Source organism: Macrobrachium rosenbergii, chromosome 46, assembly GCF_040412425.1.
Source record: "Macrobrachium rosenbergii isolate ZJJX-2024 chromosome 46, ASM4041242v1, whole genome shotgun sequence".
NCBI lineage: Eukaryota > Metazoa > Arthropoda > Malacostraca > Decapoda > Palaemonidae > Macrobrachium > Macrobrachium rosenbergii.
In genome coordinates, this window is record NC_089786.1 from 3,732,513 (window position 1) to 3,750,397 (window position 17,885).

The window sequence follows — 17,885 nt, forward strand, 5'->3', positions numbered from 1 at the left end:
TTTTGCTGTTTGACCATCATTCGTAAATAAAACGTTACAACCTAAAGCAAGAATGAATGGAAATAATGGTACCATCAGAAATTGTTAAAATAACTGCAAATTAGGCCTTGAGATTATACTCTGTAAGCAAGACCCAAAATAGTCAACTCAACAAGAAATGGGTATTCAGTGCTACAGATACTGACAGGGAAAGCAAGCCTTAGTAAATCAAACCTTTACAAACTGCGCTGAAAGACCCTGTGGGTCTTGTGCCTGGTCTTTGGCCGAAAATCTATCTCCATCATTTACAAATCTGAGAAAACATCCATAAGCACCAAGAGGCCTTGAGATACGATCCAGAAGGGGGACTGTCAGGCCAATATCCTTAATGTTCAGGATCTAACCTAGCTGTAGGGCAGAGAACACCAGCCATTCGGTTGTTTTCTACCAGCTCTTGTCATACTCAAATAGCTTGTAATGAAGAGGTCTAGGAACACTTAAACCTGTTTGTTCACAGGTCCCTTAGGTAGGTTCAGTTCTTTACTTTGTACTATTATGAACAGTAGACAGGACAGTCATTGTAATCCAGCAGTATCTGTTTAGACTGCAGGGTCAATTGTAGTGTCAGCTGTTTCAGAGAAGGTAATTGTCGAGCTATACAAGGACTTAGAAACAATTCCTTTTGCTATGGACACTAGGAATTATCAGTTGTGCCTGGTGCTTTGTTATATTGTTCACTGGAAAAAATAGTGCATACCTAAGCACTGAGTGCAAATTATATACAAGAGAGACTACAATGAATGGCCTTAAGCAACAAATCTCTATATTACAAGCTACATTACCTACTGAAAATTCGCATTTTTAACAAGACTACATCTATGAACAAGTAAAAACAGTCCATACCTAATATATTTTCCACACAGTCCCTTGAGTTTTTGCATATACACATTTGTATGTGCTCTTGCTTGCTCGTCATACCACGTTCAAGTTTTCTTGATGTTATTACCAGCCCTGAAATAAATAATTCTGCTTCACTAGCAATACTGCACAGATTCCATTTAACAGCAATAATCCGAGACGTTAAAATCAATCTTGTACAAACTTTTCAATCATTTACTTAGATTTTATTAGATTTTGTTTTTATATGTAGTTTCAAAGCCATCTGTGAAAATTTTGCCAGAAACTGCCACAAATTTACTGTGAAATAATTGAATTCCTACAGTTTTGAAAGTCATTGCTAGTAGTGACTTTTCAGTGAGTTAAAACTTGAAAAAAAAACTAGTACAATTGTACAAAGGTTTGTCAACATAGCATAGAATTATATTCTACACAAATTTTCTATTAAAATTTGAATTAAATGTGCACAGATACGAGGTTTGTTACATGTGCAAAGTATTGTTATAAACAAAGTATGGAATTTCTTCATCACCTGCATTTAATGCATTTACTTGGTCCTGATTTGTGTTCAAGTGGAATTTGTTTCTGTTGTGTAGTAGTTTTCCATGAGGTAATTTATAAGGATGGTTAAAAGAAAAAAAAAACTGGTATAAACATTTATTTGTAGTTGAGAGCAGAGGCAAAAGACCTAACTTTTATCCTCATAAAATAAATAGTGTTTTGCTATACAAGATCATGATGAGAATGTAAACGAAATGTTCCAAGAAAAATACACTTTACAATATGTACAGCAGCACTGACCTCCCCTCAATCAGGAATAGAAAAGAAGATGAAAGACGATGGTAGGATAGAATCTTGAATATACCCAATGTTTACTGGTTATATATCATGTGTAGGATGTGAAATATATATATGAATATTGAGAGAAAGGGAGGTTCAACATTTGTTCCATTGAAAAACATTGAAAAATTGCTTTGAAGTGGTAATATTCAGGGTAAGTTAAGACATAAGTTCCTTGTGGTTATTTAAGACGTCACGCAATTTGTTTTTTGATAAACCATCTAATTTTTTTTTTTAGTTGCCTGTTCTCTCATAGGGTAGGGGTGGTGGTACTGGCAAGTGGTCACCGACGGGCACGTAACCTTGGTGCCCAGCAGTGAAGGTCAGGGCAATGGGGATTCCTTCGGGAGCAGTGTAGCTGTAAAGGGGACATTACATAATTAATATGGACACCGAAAATTACGAAAAGATTCTTTTGTTTGTGTTTTTATGTACTGAAACAGAAAGACCTTCATTAGAGGTAATAAACTATAGGCTTTGTAGAGAAGAATAGTGTGTTACAAAACATAGGCCTATAAAACTAAAATGCTCTCTTGAACTGTTAGCCATAGGAGAAGGACATACTTATTTATTTTAATGAAAATTTTAGTTAGCGTAAAGCAATGTGTTAAGAATATAATGAAATGTCAGACCAAGAATTTAAAAGACCCCCTGCCAAGATAAAAAAAAAATTAAACTACAGTGAGTGAGTTAATGGCGGATGAGGGGGACATAATGTTCTATATACAGTACTTAGTAGGCAAGCAAAATTACAGAAGGACTAGAACTTGATATTACCTGAAAAAAGTACGGATTGCATAGCAGTGATAGAAAAGAACTTAATAATCACATTTTCAAATGAACAATATTAACTTTTAGCTAACGTCTTTTCAGTAAAAAAAAAATAGTGATTAAGGTGCACACAGGCACCAGTGGATAACGTAAAGGTCCATTTTCCGAAAGTATGTGGATTAAATGTTATTTTTAGGCCTAGGACAGAAGATAAAACAAGAGTCATGGTATTGAAGGTGAGTTTTAGTTTCCCTAGAGAAGGTGACGAATATACTGGATTCATTGTATAGTCGTTTTCATAGAAACCTGCTAAATCTTACCTCGAGACATTTTATCAGACATGTACACGTGCCTTGTGTATTTATAGCTGTACTAATACCATAACTTGACACATGTTACATTCTTAACTAGACGACAGAACAGGAAAATGTTATGAGCGTTGTTCAAAAGGCGTCCACGAATTTTCATGGACAATTTTGCTCAGAAATTTAAGGTCTTGTTTATACGAAAGAATAAATAGGAAGTATTTCCTACAAGATTGTACTCCAATATTACTAAACAGAGCCTTTTCAAATATCAAATATGACTGGCGGTAAGATTCACAAGAAGCTATTCAGAGTACACAACTAAAAAGCAATTATGGTTCAACACTATGAAAGAGAACCGATCATAATTAACACCTAAAACCAACCTTAGGAGTCTAGTGCAAGTGGCATTGGGTCACTACGATAAAGCCAATATAATTTCAAAGGCTTTTAAGTACTGAGGGTCACAAGTTCCAAGATTTGTTCACTGATAAATAAAATTAGCGTTTCAACAGACCATCTTGTTAAGTTTCCCACTAAACATTTACATTTTCTGTTACCCGTTTTCTGAGTTGGATGCTTAACTAGCACTTAGAAAAGATACGGTAGTTTGCCCAATTCATTTAGACTTTGGATTGTTTACAATACTAAAAAGTATCAAATATAGAAAAGGAAAAAGCTACTAGTAAATTCTATTCTCCAAACATTCATACTGGCATCGACGGTGATAGGCCTAATCCAAGTATAGTTAGCTTAGCTATTAAATTTGTCTCCATACAAGTTCAATAAAGTCTTTAACTAGGCGCATAATTTATTTTAATGTTCAAAAGCACTTCACAGGACACACCAACCATTACAAGAACGCGCATACAGCATATAGGTTTAAAGCTGTAACCCCTCTATCTATGGCATAACCTCCGCCTCCCAAACCACGACAGCCATGAATACTTTTAAACCTAACCACAAAGATGCCGCGCAACCTTGCTTAAACCTTACTTTTACGTCAGTTAATTTGTCCACTTTCATAAACACATGAGCTTCGCGAATCACGAAATCTAATGTCCATACTATAATGTTGCGCAATAAATGAAATAAAACAACGGAACTGAGTTTAGTTTTCGCAAGCACAGCTGTTCTTAATTGACCTAGGCCTATTTATGCCTGTTAACGTAGAAGTATCATCAATACATAATCCCATGGGAAACATTATTTTTTCACTAATAAATTCTCCTTATCTTCCCCGTAGACTGTTAGTGCCGTCAGTGACCTCATGCGGTGCACTGTAGGCATTACTTAAGTTTCTTTGCAGCGTCCCTTCGGTCCCTAGCAGCTTCCCTTTTCATCATTCCTATTACTGTACCCCCATTTATATTCTCATTCTTCCACCTTGCTATCCACCCTCTCCGAACAATCATTTCTTAGTGCAACTACGAGGTTTACCTCCTGTTACACCTTTTAAAGACATTTTACTCTAAATTTCCCTTTTAGTGCTGAATGACCTCATAGGTCCCAGTGCTTGGCCTTTGGCCAAAATTCAGTATTCTATTCTATTCTCTTTATCATGCCCAGGGCACCTCAGTCCTTACCTCCAGCCTCCTTCAGATTCCTGTCCGTCGTTCTGCCTTCCGGCCTCGTGCCTCTTGATGCCGTTTCCGGTCTCGAAGTCGAAGGTGTACTCGCCGTAGGCGTTCTGGGTCCGGTCGTCCTTCAGGATCGGGATGGGCGTCTTGTAGTCGGCTACAACTACAGCCACCAGGCACGCAGCGAACTGCACGAATTGAGAGTGATTAGTAGTTTTTCTTTAAGAGGACAAACTTCAAAGAGCAGTTTGGTTGTATCACTGAAATAACTTGACCTGTTATAAGCCAGACACTTAAATGAGACATTCTTATAACCGATTTCTTCAAAAACTGCATTAGATATTCGGCTACAGGCATGCATGAATTTTCTGTATATGGGAATGCATACGTTGATGTAACTGTTATATTTTTTACGTATGAACAAAAGTTTAAACACTTTAAAAAAGTTTAGCATTACAAAGGCTTAAGGTGATGAAAAAACATTAACTCAAAAATAAATGATTATTGTCAAAAGGTTTGCAGAAGTCAAGTTTTAACCAGTAATCGGAAAAACTGAGCACTGAAAAACATCACGTATTACAGAAAAAAAACTATAAAAATCTTGTTGATATGATGAATAATATGTACACTAATTCCTCTCGAAGTTCAAAGATAATTCAGGCGTAAAATATAACCCGGTTACCTTCAAAAGCTTAATGGCAACCAGTGAAATAATCATATACCTAAAAAAAAAAAGTTCTGGTTCACCAAAATCCGTGATCTTGAAATTACAAATTCAGAGACATTTTGAAAATTGTACTTTTTAGTTGTCTGTCCGTCCGCCTCAGATCTGCAAAACTACTGAGGCTAGAGGGCTGCAAATTGGTATGTGGATCATCCACCCTCCAATCACCAAACATACCAAATTGCAGCCCTGTAGCCTCAGTAGTTTTCATTTCATTTAAGGTTAAAGTTAGCCATAATCGTGCATCTGGCAACGATATAGGACAAGCCACCACCAGGCTGTGGTTAAAGATTCATGGGCCGCGGCTCATACAGTATTATACCGAGACCACCGAAAGATCGATCTATCTTCGGTGGCCTTGATTATACGCTGTACACAAAACTCGATTGCGCAGAAGAAACTTCGGGGCATTTTTACTTGTTTCTTTTCATTTTACTCTTGACACTTCTCATTCATTCTCTCCCCTCCAGGCTTTTATTTTTTAATTCCTTCCAGATATGCAAAGAGTTTTAAAAGTCAATCAAAACTGGACATTTCTTTGAGCAGCGATTTTTTTTTTTACCTTTACAAACAGATAAATGAATTTGTTATGCATATTCTAGTCGAATAAAAATATAAGTAAAACAGTAATTGATTATGAGGCTATCCATTAACAAAAAGGTTACAAGACCAGAAAAACAGAACACTGGGCTTAAACACACACACACACACACACACACACACACGTATGCAGACATGACGAATTGCACACCTCAGTTTTCATATTTTAATAATTAGAGTCCATTAAGTAATTAAAGCCAGCGAGACGAAACCGCCGAATAACTTAACCTTACACTAAAGGCATCAGGTAAATCCAAAACATGTCTGCTCCCTTGGTGAAACTTCAAGATATATACTCACGATTAGAAGACTGTTCATGATGGCTAGTCTGAGACTATGAGGCGGACAGAAGACTGTTGTCTGGGAAGGACACGCCTATGCTTATATACTTTCCTGACTGTGTATCCCCCCCACAACACCCCATCACCGACACCCACATGTATTATACAGTACAACCACACCGCCCTGTGGTGTGGTTCAGTCAGCCACACCCCTAGGCATCCGTGGTGCCTGACCTAACTACTTCTGATCATTAAACGGTAAATTGCTCCTTGAAAGATGCCCTACAGTCTCTTACTGTGAAGGGTAATCATATATCTTCTTCCCTTCTTCGGGGATATTTCGGCAGCGCCTTCAGGAGAAGGTCAAGGAACGGTTAATTCTTTGTAAGCTAACTAGTTACAAGCAAGAGTATGATGTAAGCGTGTACTCTCATGGCGCAAACTTCTGACTTCATGAACCTAGATTTGGCAGTTTTTAGGTTTTAAGTCAGACCTTAGCATTGGATAGAATTAACAATATGCCTTTATCGTAGTTTTTCTAATGCTACCTCAACTATTACTGTTATAATTACTTATTACTGCTATCACTAGGCCTACTAGCAACACCAAGAATAGTCTAGAAGATAGCAACGTATGTGAACTATTATCTAGTACAGAATCTGAAGGCTTTCAAATAATCAAATGTCAGAGGTAATCTAGCTAAGATATTACTATTATTACGTAACATTAATAGCACTAGTGATAACAATGGTAGTAGTAATCTAGGCCTATCAATTCTTGGATTAAGGGATGGGAGAGTTAATCGTAATAGTAGTAGCAGTAGTAGTACTGAGGAGGAGGAGCAGGGGTTACAACTCCTCTCCCTCCCCATCTCCCGCCTACCATTAATAATGATTTCACTTTCTACTAATTATTCCGCCTTTGCCCTCGAGTATGTGACTACACTGCTCTCTCGTCTGCAATTACAAAGAAGAGGGGAAAACTTATTGAGTTGTATATCACGTCTGTTTACGGTTCGAGTACTTTCGTTTAATATTTCAAGGCCAAAAACGAGAGCATCTCTTTGCGCAAGAGGTCAGGAGGGCTGTGACTTATTTCTCAGGTCTCTGTTTCTCTATTTCTTTTCGGCTTCTAATTTTTTTTTATTTAATCTTTCGTAGTTCACTGATAAGTAACAAATGTGAGAAACTGCTTCGTTCAGTCTGCCTCTCAATCGTTTAAACTTATGAGATACCTACCAAAGTTTACGACAGATAGACACACACAATCAGCTTTGCATTCAATTGATATAAACAAATATAATAAAACTCATGATGACAGACAACTTTTATACGTCAGTAGTTTTTCTCATCTTAAAATCTTTGTTTATCAACCTTTGGCTTTACTGGCAGGTAAATTTAATTTTAAAAAAAGGTGTCAATTACTTAAAATAAATCCAGTACGTTAATCAGCAATAAGTCTAAAAATACATTATTCTACTCTACCTACTCTGCCACTCCAACTATCACAATACTGTCACTTGACTTAATACTTTCTAACATTCAATAAAGACCAAAGCATGCGAAATGATCTCACATCAGCGTACTAACGATCATTTATTTTGTTCTTGTTTGAGCAACCAGCCTCCCAAACCTTGCGAATAAGGTTGACGGGTAAAGTGACTACTGCGCACGGTAAATTCATTTCTGGCTTCATATACGAATGCTATGTCCATGTCAGCTGACAAAGTTGGAATCTCATTCTCCCACTATTTCTCAGGTGTCTTCAGGGATCTGTTTGGATTGGAATTTAAACTGGAATATAAAATTTAGGTCAAAGGCCTAGAGCTGGGACTTATGAGGTCAGACCTACAGGGGATATTAGGATTAAAGACTTTAAAAGGCGTAACAGGAGGAAAACCTCGCAGTTGCACTAGGAGACAATTTTTAGGAGAGTTTGGAAAGTAAGACTGAAGAAAAAGAATATGGACGGAGGTACAGTAGTAATGGGAATAAGAGGAGTTGCAGCTAGGGGCCGAATAAGCGCTGCAGAGTACCTTAAGTAACGCCTACAGTGCACCGCGTGAGTTGCACTGACGGTACTACCCCCCTTCGTGCTAGGTGTCCCTAAAAGGGTCTGCTTTGTAAACAAAACTTCCTACCTGTGACTAGTTTTACTCCTCCCCCCCCTCCCCTCAATTCCTTACTTCTTATTTGACCCAGTATGTGTAACATGATTGTGGTATTTTATTCTTTTTTAAGTTATTTAGAATATTCAATCTCTGTCATTTGCTGTAAAACTAAAGTACTTTTGACCCTTATCAATCTGGTGACTATTATAATTTCCTAAAATCACTTCCCTTCCAGTTTTCCTCTGAAGATCAAACTAAATCTTGACTGATTTTTCACGTTATGTTCGTGGATCTGACAGAAACGTGAAGCGGAATTTAAGAAGGAAACTTATCAGAAGCCGTGAAAGCTTTATCAAGTACTAGTTCTTACTATTTTCCGAGATTTTAGGAAATACAGCCCTTAGATTAGATGCAACCCTCATCTGTCATTTGTTGACAACTTTAAGAGAAGACATTTGTCTCAGTGAAACTATCAAGCGTTCTCCCAAAGTTTAATGCAATTCTGCGAGCAAAATTGTATGGAGTTCGTCTTGGTGCAACCGGTATTCTCCTTTCCAGTCACATATTCTTTGGTTTCGAGATAAAACCGGCATTGCTGTTCTAGAATCGGTGCATTCTACTTCGCTGCAAATTAGACAAACTTCTGCATCGCCTTCTTGAAAACTACTTGAGTCACTGGTGTAATTTACGTTGGTACAGTTTTCCTATCCACATGTTAAACGCCAGACTTCAACAGTATAACAATCAGTAAGCAGTGACATCTGAATTCAGTCGTCTCACTGTTCACAGTCTCCGTAGTTCACCCGATAAGTAGGCCTAGAGAACGTTTCCACTATTGTTTTAGGATTCCCCTAAACTTTCCTTCATTGATAAGTGATTGTTCGGGTTATCTGGCGTCGTGAGCTTTCATTTTGTCAAAGAGAAAAGTCCGAATATCCCTCCTTGACCTCATAGATGCGTGGCTTGGGTAGTTTAGCGGTAGCCCGCCTGTTTAGGCCTAAGCCCTACTTACATCATTAATGGAGTCGAGCTTCTCAAGCGCATCTGTATACTTATACATATAAGCGTGTCCATCCTGTAGTATACATATACATATAGACACACGTCCATTTGTGGTATACACATGTAGATACACACGTTCATTTGTGGTATAACGTACACACATGCTCATATGTGGTACAAAAATACACGCATGTTCATTTCCAGTATACACATACATGAACGTTCCATTTGATATGAATATATTACGTATAAATATATCAATACATGCAACTCTGCTTGTTGTAAAGGATATTATGTATGTTGGATGATACCCATCTGAATCTTTCTTACCGTAAAAATATATTAATATCTATATAAGTTTCCTTTGACTGTTGCAAAGGATTGCGGAATGGACGAGGATTTCCGGGAGAGGGGGAGGGGGGGAGGAGGGGAAGGTGGAGGGGAAATAGGGAGAGGAAGGGAGGAAAAGGGGGAGGTAAAAAATGGGGAGGGTGTCATGGGTCTATTTAAGACCTTATGAAGTCACCCTCACCACCTACGAAATGCATCTATTAACGAAAAAGCATACTCTACGCACGCGCATACGCAAATGCATACTCCTACGCATGCGCATATGCAAATGCATACTTCTACGCATGCGCATACGCAAATGCATACTTCTACGCATGCGCATACGCAAATGCATACTTCTGTGCATGCGCATATGCAAATGCATACTTCTACGCGTGCGCATACGCAAATGCATACTTCTACGCGTGCGCATACGCAAATGCATACTTCAACGCATAGGCAAATGCATACTTCTACGCATGCGCATACGAAAATGCATACTTCTCTGCATGCGCACATTATGAAATGTACCAATTGGAAAACATATTTTACTTTAAAACTCACACTTCTCGAAAGCATTACACCCTATAATTAAGCGAGATGCATCACGACGTAAAATCGCGAAAATAAAAACCGAGTAAAAGCTTTAGTCACCGTGCAAAAAAAAAAAAAAAAAATTGAAATTTCGTTTCTCTTCCTGATGGTGAATCATACGTCTGTCGGTCATTTCATAATTGTCACCAACAGAAGGAGACATATGTTATTCCATTTACAATGTTTGTTGTTTTTTAATCCAGTTTTTATGAACGAGAAAGTATAATATTCTGTCGGTTTGAAAACTTCCGCTATTTTCTCAACTTTCCAAGACCCTCTGAAGGATTGAATAACATATGCGCCACGACTAATTTATTTTTTGATTGCCCCTCGCGCGCGCGCGTGCGTACCCAAACACGTGCATTGTGCAGCTTCGTAATGCAGTTGCAGCGTGTCCTTTCATAAGGGATACCTAATGCATCTCGGGATACTAGATTAACCGGATACCAGGTAGCGATAATATCGAAAAAATATGACCGAAGGCATTCACATTATCACGTCTGCATTTAGTACTGTGTGTGTGTGTGTGTGTGTGTTTGTTTGTTTGTGTGTGTGTGTTTGTTTGTTTGTGTGTGTGCGCGTTGTGTGAGTGTTTGTATACATAAGTGTATTTCTGTGTAAGCTGATATGGAACGGCCAGTTATATGCCTTGGAGAAATAGAGAGAGAGAGAGAGAGAGAGAGAGAGAGAGAGAGAGAGAGAGAGAGAGAGAGCTAGCCAAACAAATTCCTGCAGTTAACAACAAGATGAATAGGGCATCTTGCCACGCCCTAAACTAGATAAGGACGAAAAAATAGTCAAAGATTTCTGATAATGAATTAAATGAAAATCCAACTTGATGAAATCGGGGAGATATGAGAAAAATGCAGAAGTTGACGCGAATTCTATGCGAAGAAAGGCTAACGGAATGGAATAGGAATGGAATATAGAGTTTAGGCTAAAGGCCAAGTTCTGGGACCTATGAGGTCATTCAGCGCTGGAAGGGAAATTGATGGTAGAAAGGTTTGAAATGCGTAACGGGAGGAAAACCTCAAAGCAGTTGCACAATGAAATAATTGTTCAGGAGAGGGTGGATAGCAAGACGGAAGAAAGATAATATGAATGGAGGTACAGTAAAAGGAATGAAAGGGGTTGCAGCTAGGGGTCGAAGGGACGCTGCAAAGAACCTTTACTAATGCCTAAAGTGAACCACGTGAGGTGCACTGTTGGCACTAACCCCCTACGGGGAAGAAAGGCTAAAGGGTATGTCACAGCAATACTACAGTAGACTTAACTGCTGTAAGTCACTGATAACAAGCAGAAAACGATCAAATAAACCAAAGAATTAGATTCCAAACTGGGGCCTACAAGTTGGCATTTGGCAATATGGATTTGGCTTCACCACGACAAATTTTGAAGCAGTTTTAAGGAACAGAAACTTTTGAAGCAGTTTTAAGGAACAGAAACTTTTGAAGCAGTTTTAAAGAACAGAAACTTTTGAAGCAGTTTTAAGGAACAGAAATTAATTTTGTAGGGAAGGCGATTCTTGGTAACTCACCCAAGGTAAAGGAACTGGCAATAAAGGGCAGAAGAATGATAAATGGTCAGAGACTTACAGAATGGATTAATAAAACTGTGTCAAGCACTAACAAAAAGAAAATTCTAGAAGATCAGGGTAAAAATAAAACAAAAAGGAGAGGACAAGACGGTAAAATTCTAGAAGATCAGGAGCTTGTCCTTCCCTCCCCACCCCCACCCCTTGCATCTATGAAAAATAAAACAATAAAAAAAAGAGAAAGGGAGGACAAGAGGTAAATAATTTTACTAAGTAATGGTAAGCCTAGCAGTCTTGACTAGAATGGTCTAGAAACTAACGTTATAAGGAATTTTATAAAATTCTGAATATTAGTTCCTCACTCTTGTTAAGAAAATAACGAAAACCCTCGCGCCTCCCCTGGAAGTTGCTGACGCCCCCCTAGGGCGCGCCCCCAGGTTGAGAACCACTGTTTATTCTCCTCTAGACTCTACAGTCCCTCAGGGGTGTCACTTGAGAAATAAGTGGGCTGAAGAAATGTTAAAAATATAAAAATGCATAGGAGAGTAATGGAATCAAATGCAATAAGAGGACTTTTCCATTACTTCTGAACATTCTTTATAAACAGCTATAAAAGAAAATGTTTATCTGATAACCTTCAGAAAATAAAATTCTTCCATCAGAAACTGGGTAGATCAATAGGTTTGGCTATTAAGCAGCTGAAAGGCCAGGAAACTTGTTGGGTCACAAAATTCGTTTGTTTCCTATTCCCTAAAATATTATTTTGAGATTAGAGATTTGTCTGGTCATTTTTACCTGGGCACTGATTTTTCAAGACCGTGTTGATACAAAGGGTACAAGGCACCTCCATACATTTTTGTAACAGTTCCAGAACTTTAGAATTGACGATTTTTGACAAATACCCCAATTTATAACAAAAACCCATTTTTCCATTTTCCTCTATTCCAGTAAAGTATAGTATTACATTTATCAGCAAATGGCAAAACTGAACTTCTTAAAAGAATAAATAAAAAAATGTCAATTAGAAAAATTATAAGAACCCCCTTAGATTCAGGACAGCTAGTAAAGAAAGCCGAGTGAAAGTGATATTTCTTAGAAAAAGCGAAGGTAAGAGCTTGAGAAAGATAATGGAGGAGGAACAAAAGCAGGCAAAAAAAGATGAGGACAAGGAATAAACAAAAAACAAATCAAAGGAAAAAAGCCACCTGTGGGAACCCCATCTGGCCATAATTGAGGGTAAAAGTGCACCAACTGTCATGTGGTCTACAGGATGTCCAACTCTAGGGAGAATACATTTGAAGATCGAAAAGAAGGGGGAAGGGGGAGGGAGAGGTGGGGGGGATTTAAGCTTTATGGAGGGGGTCAGAACTCTCCTTCCCTCCCTCCTCCCCCCCTTCCCCACCCCAACCCCCTTCCATCATCTTGACGCCACAAGAGAGTGAGAGGGAAAGTTTGACTGGAAGGTATGGTAGATTACGGTAGTTTATTTGCAAATTATCTTTCGGAAAGACGCAAAATATCTTGCAACTGTCGTCCGTTGGATCTGGACGGACATTACGTAACTTTCTCTCTCTCTCTCTCTCGGTGACGCCTGCTGTTCCACTGACCAATAATTTCACCACAATATCCTCCCTGTATTTCATACGGGGATCATAGTACTTAAAAGTGTCATATCTAATCTTCGTGTCAAATGTCTAACCTTGAAGTGTCAAATGTCTTATCTTCAAGTGTCAAATATCTGGCAGTGTCAAATATTTGATCTTCAAGTGTCAAACACCTGATCTTCAAGTGTCAAATACATGATTTTCAAGTGTCAAATGTCTGGTCTTCAAGTGTCAAATATCTGGTCTTCAAGTGTCAAATGTCTGGTCTTCAAGTGTCAAATGTCTGGTCTTCAAGTGTCAAATGTCTGGTCTTCAAGTGTCAAATATCTGGTCTTCAAGTGTCAAATATCTGGTCTCCTTCAGTGCTAAATATTTCCCCAGGCGTCAAATCATCTCAAGTATCTTTCCAATTATCTCTTCCAGTGCCGATTACCTCCCCAGGTGCCAATTATCTCAGAGCTGATTAAATTATCTCTTCAGTGTCAATTCTCTTGCCAAATATGAGTTTATCCAGGTTAACTCTCTCATTCATAAACTTAATTGTTTATTGCTTTTAGAGAGAGAGAGAGAGAGAGAGAGAGAGAGAGAGAGAGAGAGAGAGAGAGAGAATGACACTGGCTTTTAAAGTGAGCAAGAATACCCGTCACAATGTGTGGCACCAAAAACAAATAAATCTGGGCCATTTATATACATTTTGATTATTTACTCTTTTACAAACTGAACTGTTTATTCAGTGAAAAGTTTGCTCGGAGGGCTAATGAAATTTTAAGATTTATTCAGCAGAGTTTCTTTAAACACTTCAAATGAAAATTTACATTGCAAATAATAATAATAATAATAATAATAATAATAATAATAATAATAATAATAATAATAATAATAATAATAATAATAAATATTTCTTTATATTTATTTTATATCATTTTCATTTTTATCATCTTTTTTTTAGTTTATTTTTATTCATCACCATCATCATCATCATATTATTATTATTATTATTATTATTATTATTATTATTATTATTATTATTATTATAAACTAAAAAATGGTGATAAAAATTATAAAAATGAAAATATAAAATAAATAAAAATTAAAGATTTATTATTATTATTATTATTATTATTATTATTATTATTATTATTATTATTATTATTATTATTATTATTATTATTATTATTATTATTATTATTATATACAACCACCTCATTTTTACGCAATAGTAAAACGAGACATTAGCTAATACCAGCAGCAACAATACCACTAATTCATTATGGTCGCCTTATCTAATGAAAACAGTTAATTGTGGTGATATTAACAATTTTTATGAAGCTGAATTAATTGAATTAATAAAAATTAACCGCTTAATCCCTCCCCCAACCCCAATCATCCATATAGGACTAGGAGTGACGAATGTAATTTCGGTTCGTCTAGCCGAGTGGACACCATATTGCGGAGGTTAACCACAAGCTTTCTCTAACTTAGTTTGAAAACCAAGGGAAAATTTCAACCTTATATTCACTTACAAAGGGGAGTGAGTCTTGTGCGCGCGCGCGCGAACATACATACACACATACACGCGTCCACACTTTCTCTCTCTCTCTCTCTCTCTCTCTCTCTCTCTCTCTCTCTCTCTCTCTCTCTCTCTCTCTCTTTCAATTCATAATCCCCTTTATAGATTTTCAGTATGCGTCTATAATTCTCATCTCTCTCTCTCTCTCTCTCTCTCTCTCTCTCTCAGTCTCAGTCCCCTTCAAATCTCAGTACAGTCCCCTTCTCTCTCTCTCTCTCTCTCTCTCTCTCAATTTAGTCTCTTCGAATTTCCAATATACTTCTACAAATCTCTCTCTCTCTCTCTCTCTCTCTCTCTCTCTCTCTCTCTCTCTCTCTCTCTCTCTCTCTCTCTCCAAATTTATAATGCACGTTTGCAGCCAGTCTCTCAAATTTATAATGCATGTTTGCAGTTCTCTCTCTCTCTCTCTCCAATTTACAATCTCTCAAATTACAACGTACATCAGCAGTCTTAGAAAGTACACCTATAGCTTGGTAGACATTACCCAACTCTATGGAGATGTAGGTAGGTGGGACCCTTTGGAGAACAAATAAATTCGATTTCTTATGCCATACTTTCTTTACTTTCCCACTTTCCTTTTCTCCTGTATCACTCGTCATGCAGGTACTGCAAGGCGAGAGATCTCCAAAACTAAAATTTGACTTAAGTTGTGTTTAAATAAAAAGGAAGTACATTTACATATACATAGGTCTAGTGCGCTGTAGGCTACACAGGAACGTAGTCTCAACTTGGTCTCAAGACATTCGTATTCAAAATTAATAAAAATTTAGATAAACGCAAAGAGATAAACAGCAACACAAGTAAGGGAATTGGAAAGTTTGAAAATACTGCAATAAAAATATTTGTCACAAAGAGAAATTAAAAAAAGGCGAACGAATTAAGAGAGCTAAGTATGTTACAAAACCACACGAGTCCCCTTGAGAGAGTTCAGAAAACAAACATATTATTGGTTAGCCTTCGTGCATTATATATATAATCTTTAAATCTTTAGAACTAGTTGAAAGTTACAGGAATAGAGCCTAAGTAAAAAAAAAAAAAAAACGTCTGATTTGCCTTCTCCATTACTTTACTTCGAGAAATTCTAAGCTCATCGTGTTAATGATTATCAAAATAGCGTAGCTTTGAAATTCTCAAACACATCTTGGGGAGAGTTGAAGACACAAGAGAAAAAGCTGATTAAAATCACTGGCTCTTGTTCTAAACTGGTCCATAACGAGATTTGCAAATCATAACATAGTTTTAAATTATGAGCCTATAACGAGAACCAGGTTATTCAGTGGGCGTATGGTGTAATAAAATGACCGGAGTGAAAGAAGTAATATAAGAATAACTCCAAGAGTAACTCCCGTGATATGGGGGGTCATATACTCCACAGAATGATAAGAATGCCAACCCAAAACTTTGGCAGGCAGTAGGCCTACATACGGTGTAATTAGCACTTGGCTAATCGGGGTAGGCATTATCCCACCCGACATTATGAACTTCCAGAGCCACTTTACGAACTTAAAAATGACCAGTTGGAACACACTGTTGTGAAATTTGCTCACATCAAGCTGTACGAACTTTCATCAGCTTAAGCCTAAGCCAAGGTTGATATAAGCCTAGACCTAGAAGCCAATACTGTACTCAGATTCTCGTGCATGGATGTCATTTACATCAAAGGTGATTTTGAAGAATCATTAAAAATGAATAATTTCTAAACTACGGCATTTTTCCAACACAGTCACCACGTACAATAATCAATTCGAATAATTAAAACGAAAACACTCAGTTCAGAACACGACCAAAACCAGAAGATGCGAACACCACTCATTAACGTTCTGGTTAAGGTTAGTTTAACAATGACAACATCAACGCCATCTAATTCCCCCTCACAGACACCACCAAGAACTTGGGTCCAATTCACACCCACCCCTATATCCGAAAACGATAGACCACAGCACCCCAGAGAGAGCCACACAGCGCCAAAATGGCAGAGTGATTTTGACCACAGAGTGATGCACTTAATATATAATCCTTGTTATTATCTGGAGTCTTTGTTAGCAACAGGCATATAAATCAACAATTAACGGCTCGTTGCAAGGTTGAGTGTGAGGTTTCCCAAACAATCATCACCCTTGATAGTTTTCTGTTGTATGGGAGTCAAAACTGTACTTGGGAAGACCGTTATGGTCATTTAACGAGCTCAGAATATAGACCGATTGGTCTAGTTGGTTGGGTCTCTTTAAGCAGTTGGTGACGTAAGCAGTTTAAGTACTTAGGTAACTAAGCAGTTAATTGAAGTATTATTTTCTTAGTCAACTGTTAGGACGCACCCAGTGGCGTCCAGGGAAGGTGTTAGCACAAGATGATGAACGAAAATTAAGGACAGGACAAAAATAAAAACAAGTAAAGACTAACAACTTTAGTTACTAAAACCTAACAACAACAGGAAGCTAAACCGTTATTGTGACAGCTATCATATTCAAGATGATGCGAAGATGAAAGTGGATGATGACGCTGTTGAAGTAATTGAGAGTAAAAGTAGTGACAATTGAGGGTTTGAATAAAAGGAAGACCAGAAACATCAGCGGGACTAGAAAGTCTGGATGAATGCAAAATCTGTTTGCTTGTGACTAGTAGAAAAACAAAGTTGTTGAGACTACTAGCTAGCCAGAGAGAGAGAGAGAGAGAGAGAGAGAGAGAGAGAGAGAGAGAGAGAGAGAGAGAGAGAATAAGCCTTCGAGAAACCTAGTCTTAATTCCTCAAGACAATGCAATTAAGTCTCTTGCCAAACAGAAAGCAAACGGGACATTTATCAACATGCGGTTACTGAAGCAGGCTTCTAAAACACTTTCTATTTCTTTTCTATTTTCCTTCGAGTCACAAGAAATGGCTGATAAAATTAGAGCTCTATTAAGCTAAAAAAATTACTCTGACAAAGGCTTACAGAAATGGCTGATAAGATCCGAATGCTACTGAATTAAGAATATTCAAGACAAGAGCTTGTAGAAAGCACAGGACCAGGAATGACAGGCGTTTGGGTGGAAGGTTTAACTCTAAGTAGGAGGTTACGGTTCACTGCTTTGGCAACCGCAGGTTGACCTTCTATGGGGGACACAGAGAAAGGAAAGATAATTTACCCCATCATTAAACTTTTCCATACCGTTTGTTGTTACTGAAAG

The 17,885-nt window shown here is 37.7% G+C and overlaps 1 protein-coding gene across 2 annotated transcripts in view; it reads right to left on the minus strand.

The window, feature by feature from the left end:
- Nucleotides 1-1,803: 1,803 nt before the first annotated feature.
- The window catches only part of LOC136830180 (endocuticle structural glycoprotein SgAbd-8-like), a 70,366-nt gene continuing 54,284 nt past the window's right edge, over nt 1,804-17,885 (minus strand). The window contains exons 1-3 of one of the 2 annotated variants that reach the window (XM_067089443.1): nt 5,997-6,113; nt 4,379-4,560; nt 1,804-2,074 (exon numbers count right to left, since the gene is read on the minus strand). In XM_067089443.1, the coding sequence (XP_066945544.1) occupies nt 1,951-2,074; nt 4,379-4,560; nt 5,997-6,014 (324 nt within the window). In that variant the 5' untranslated portion in view covers nt 6,015-6,113 and the 3' untranslated portion in view covers nt 1,804-1,950. Of the gene's footprint in view, nt 2,075-4,378; nt 4,561-5,996; nt 6,114-17,885 lie in introns of those variants that run through there. The other variant, XM_067089442.1, reaches the window with a different exon arrangement.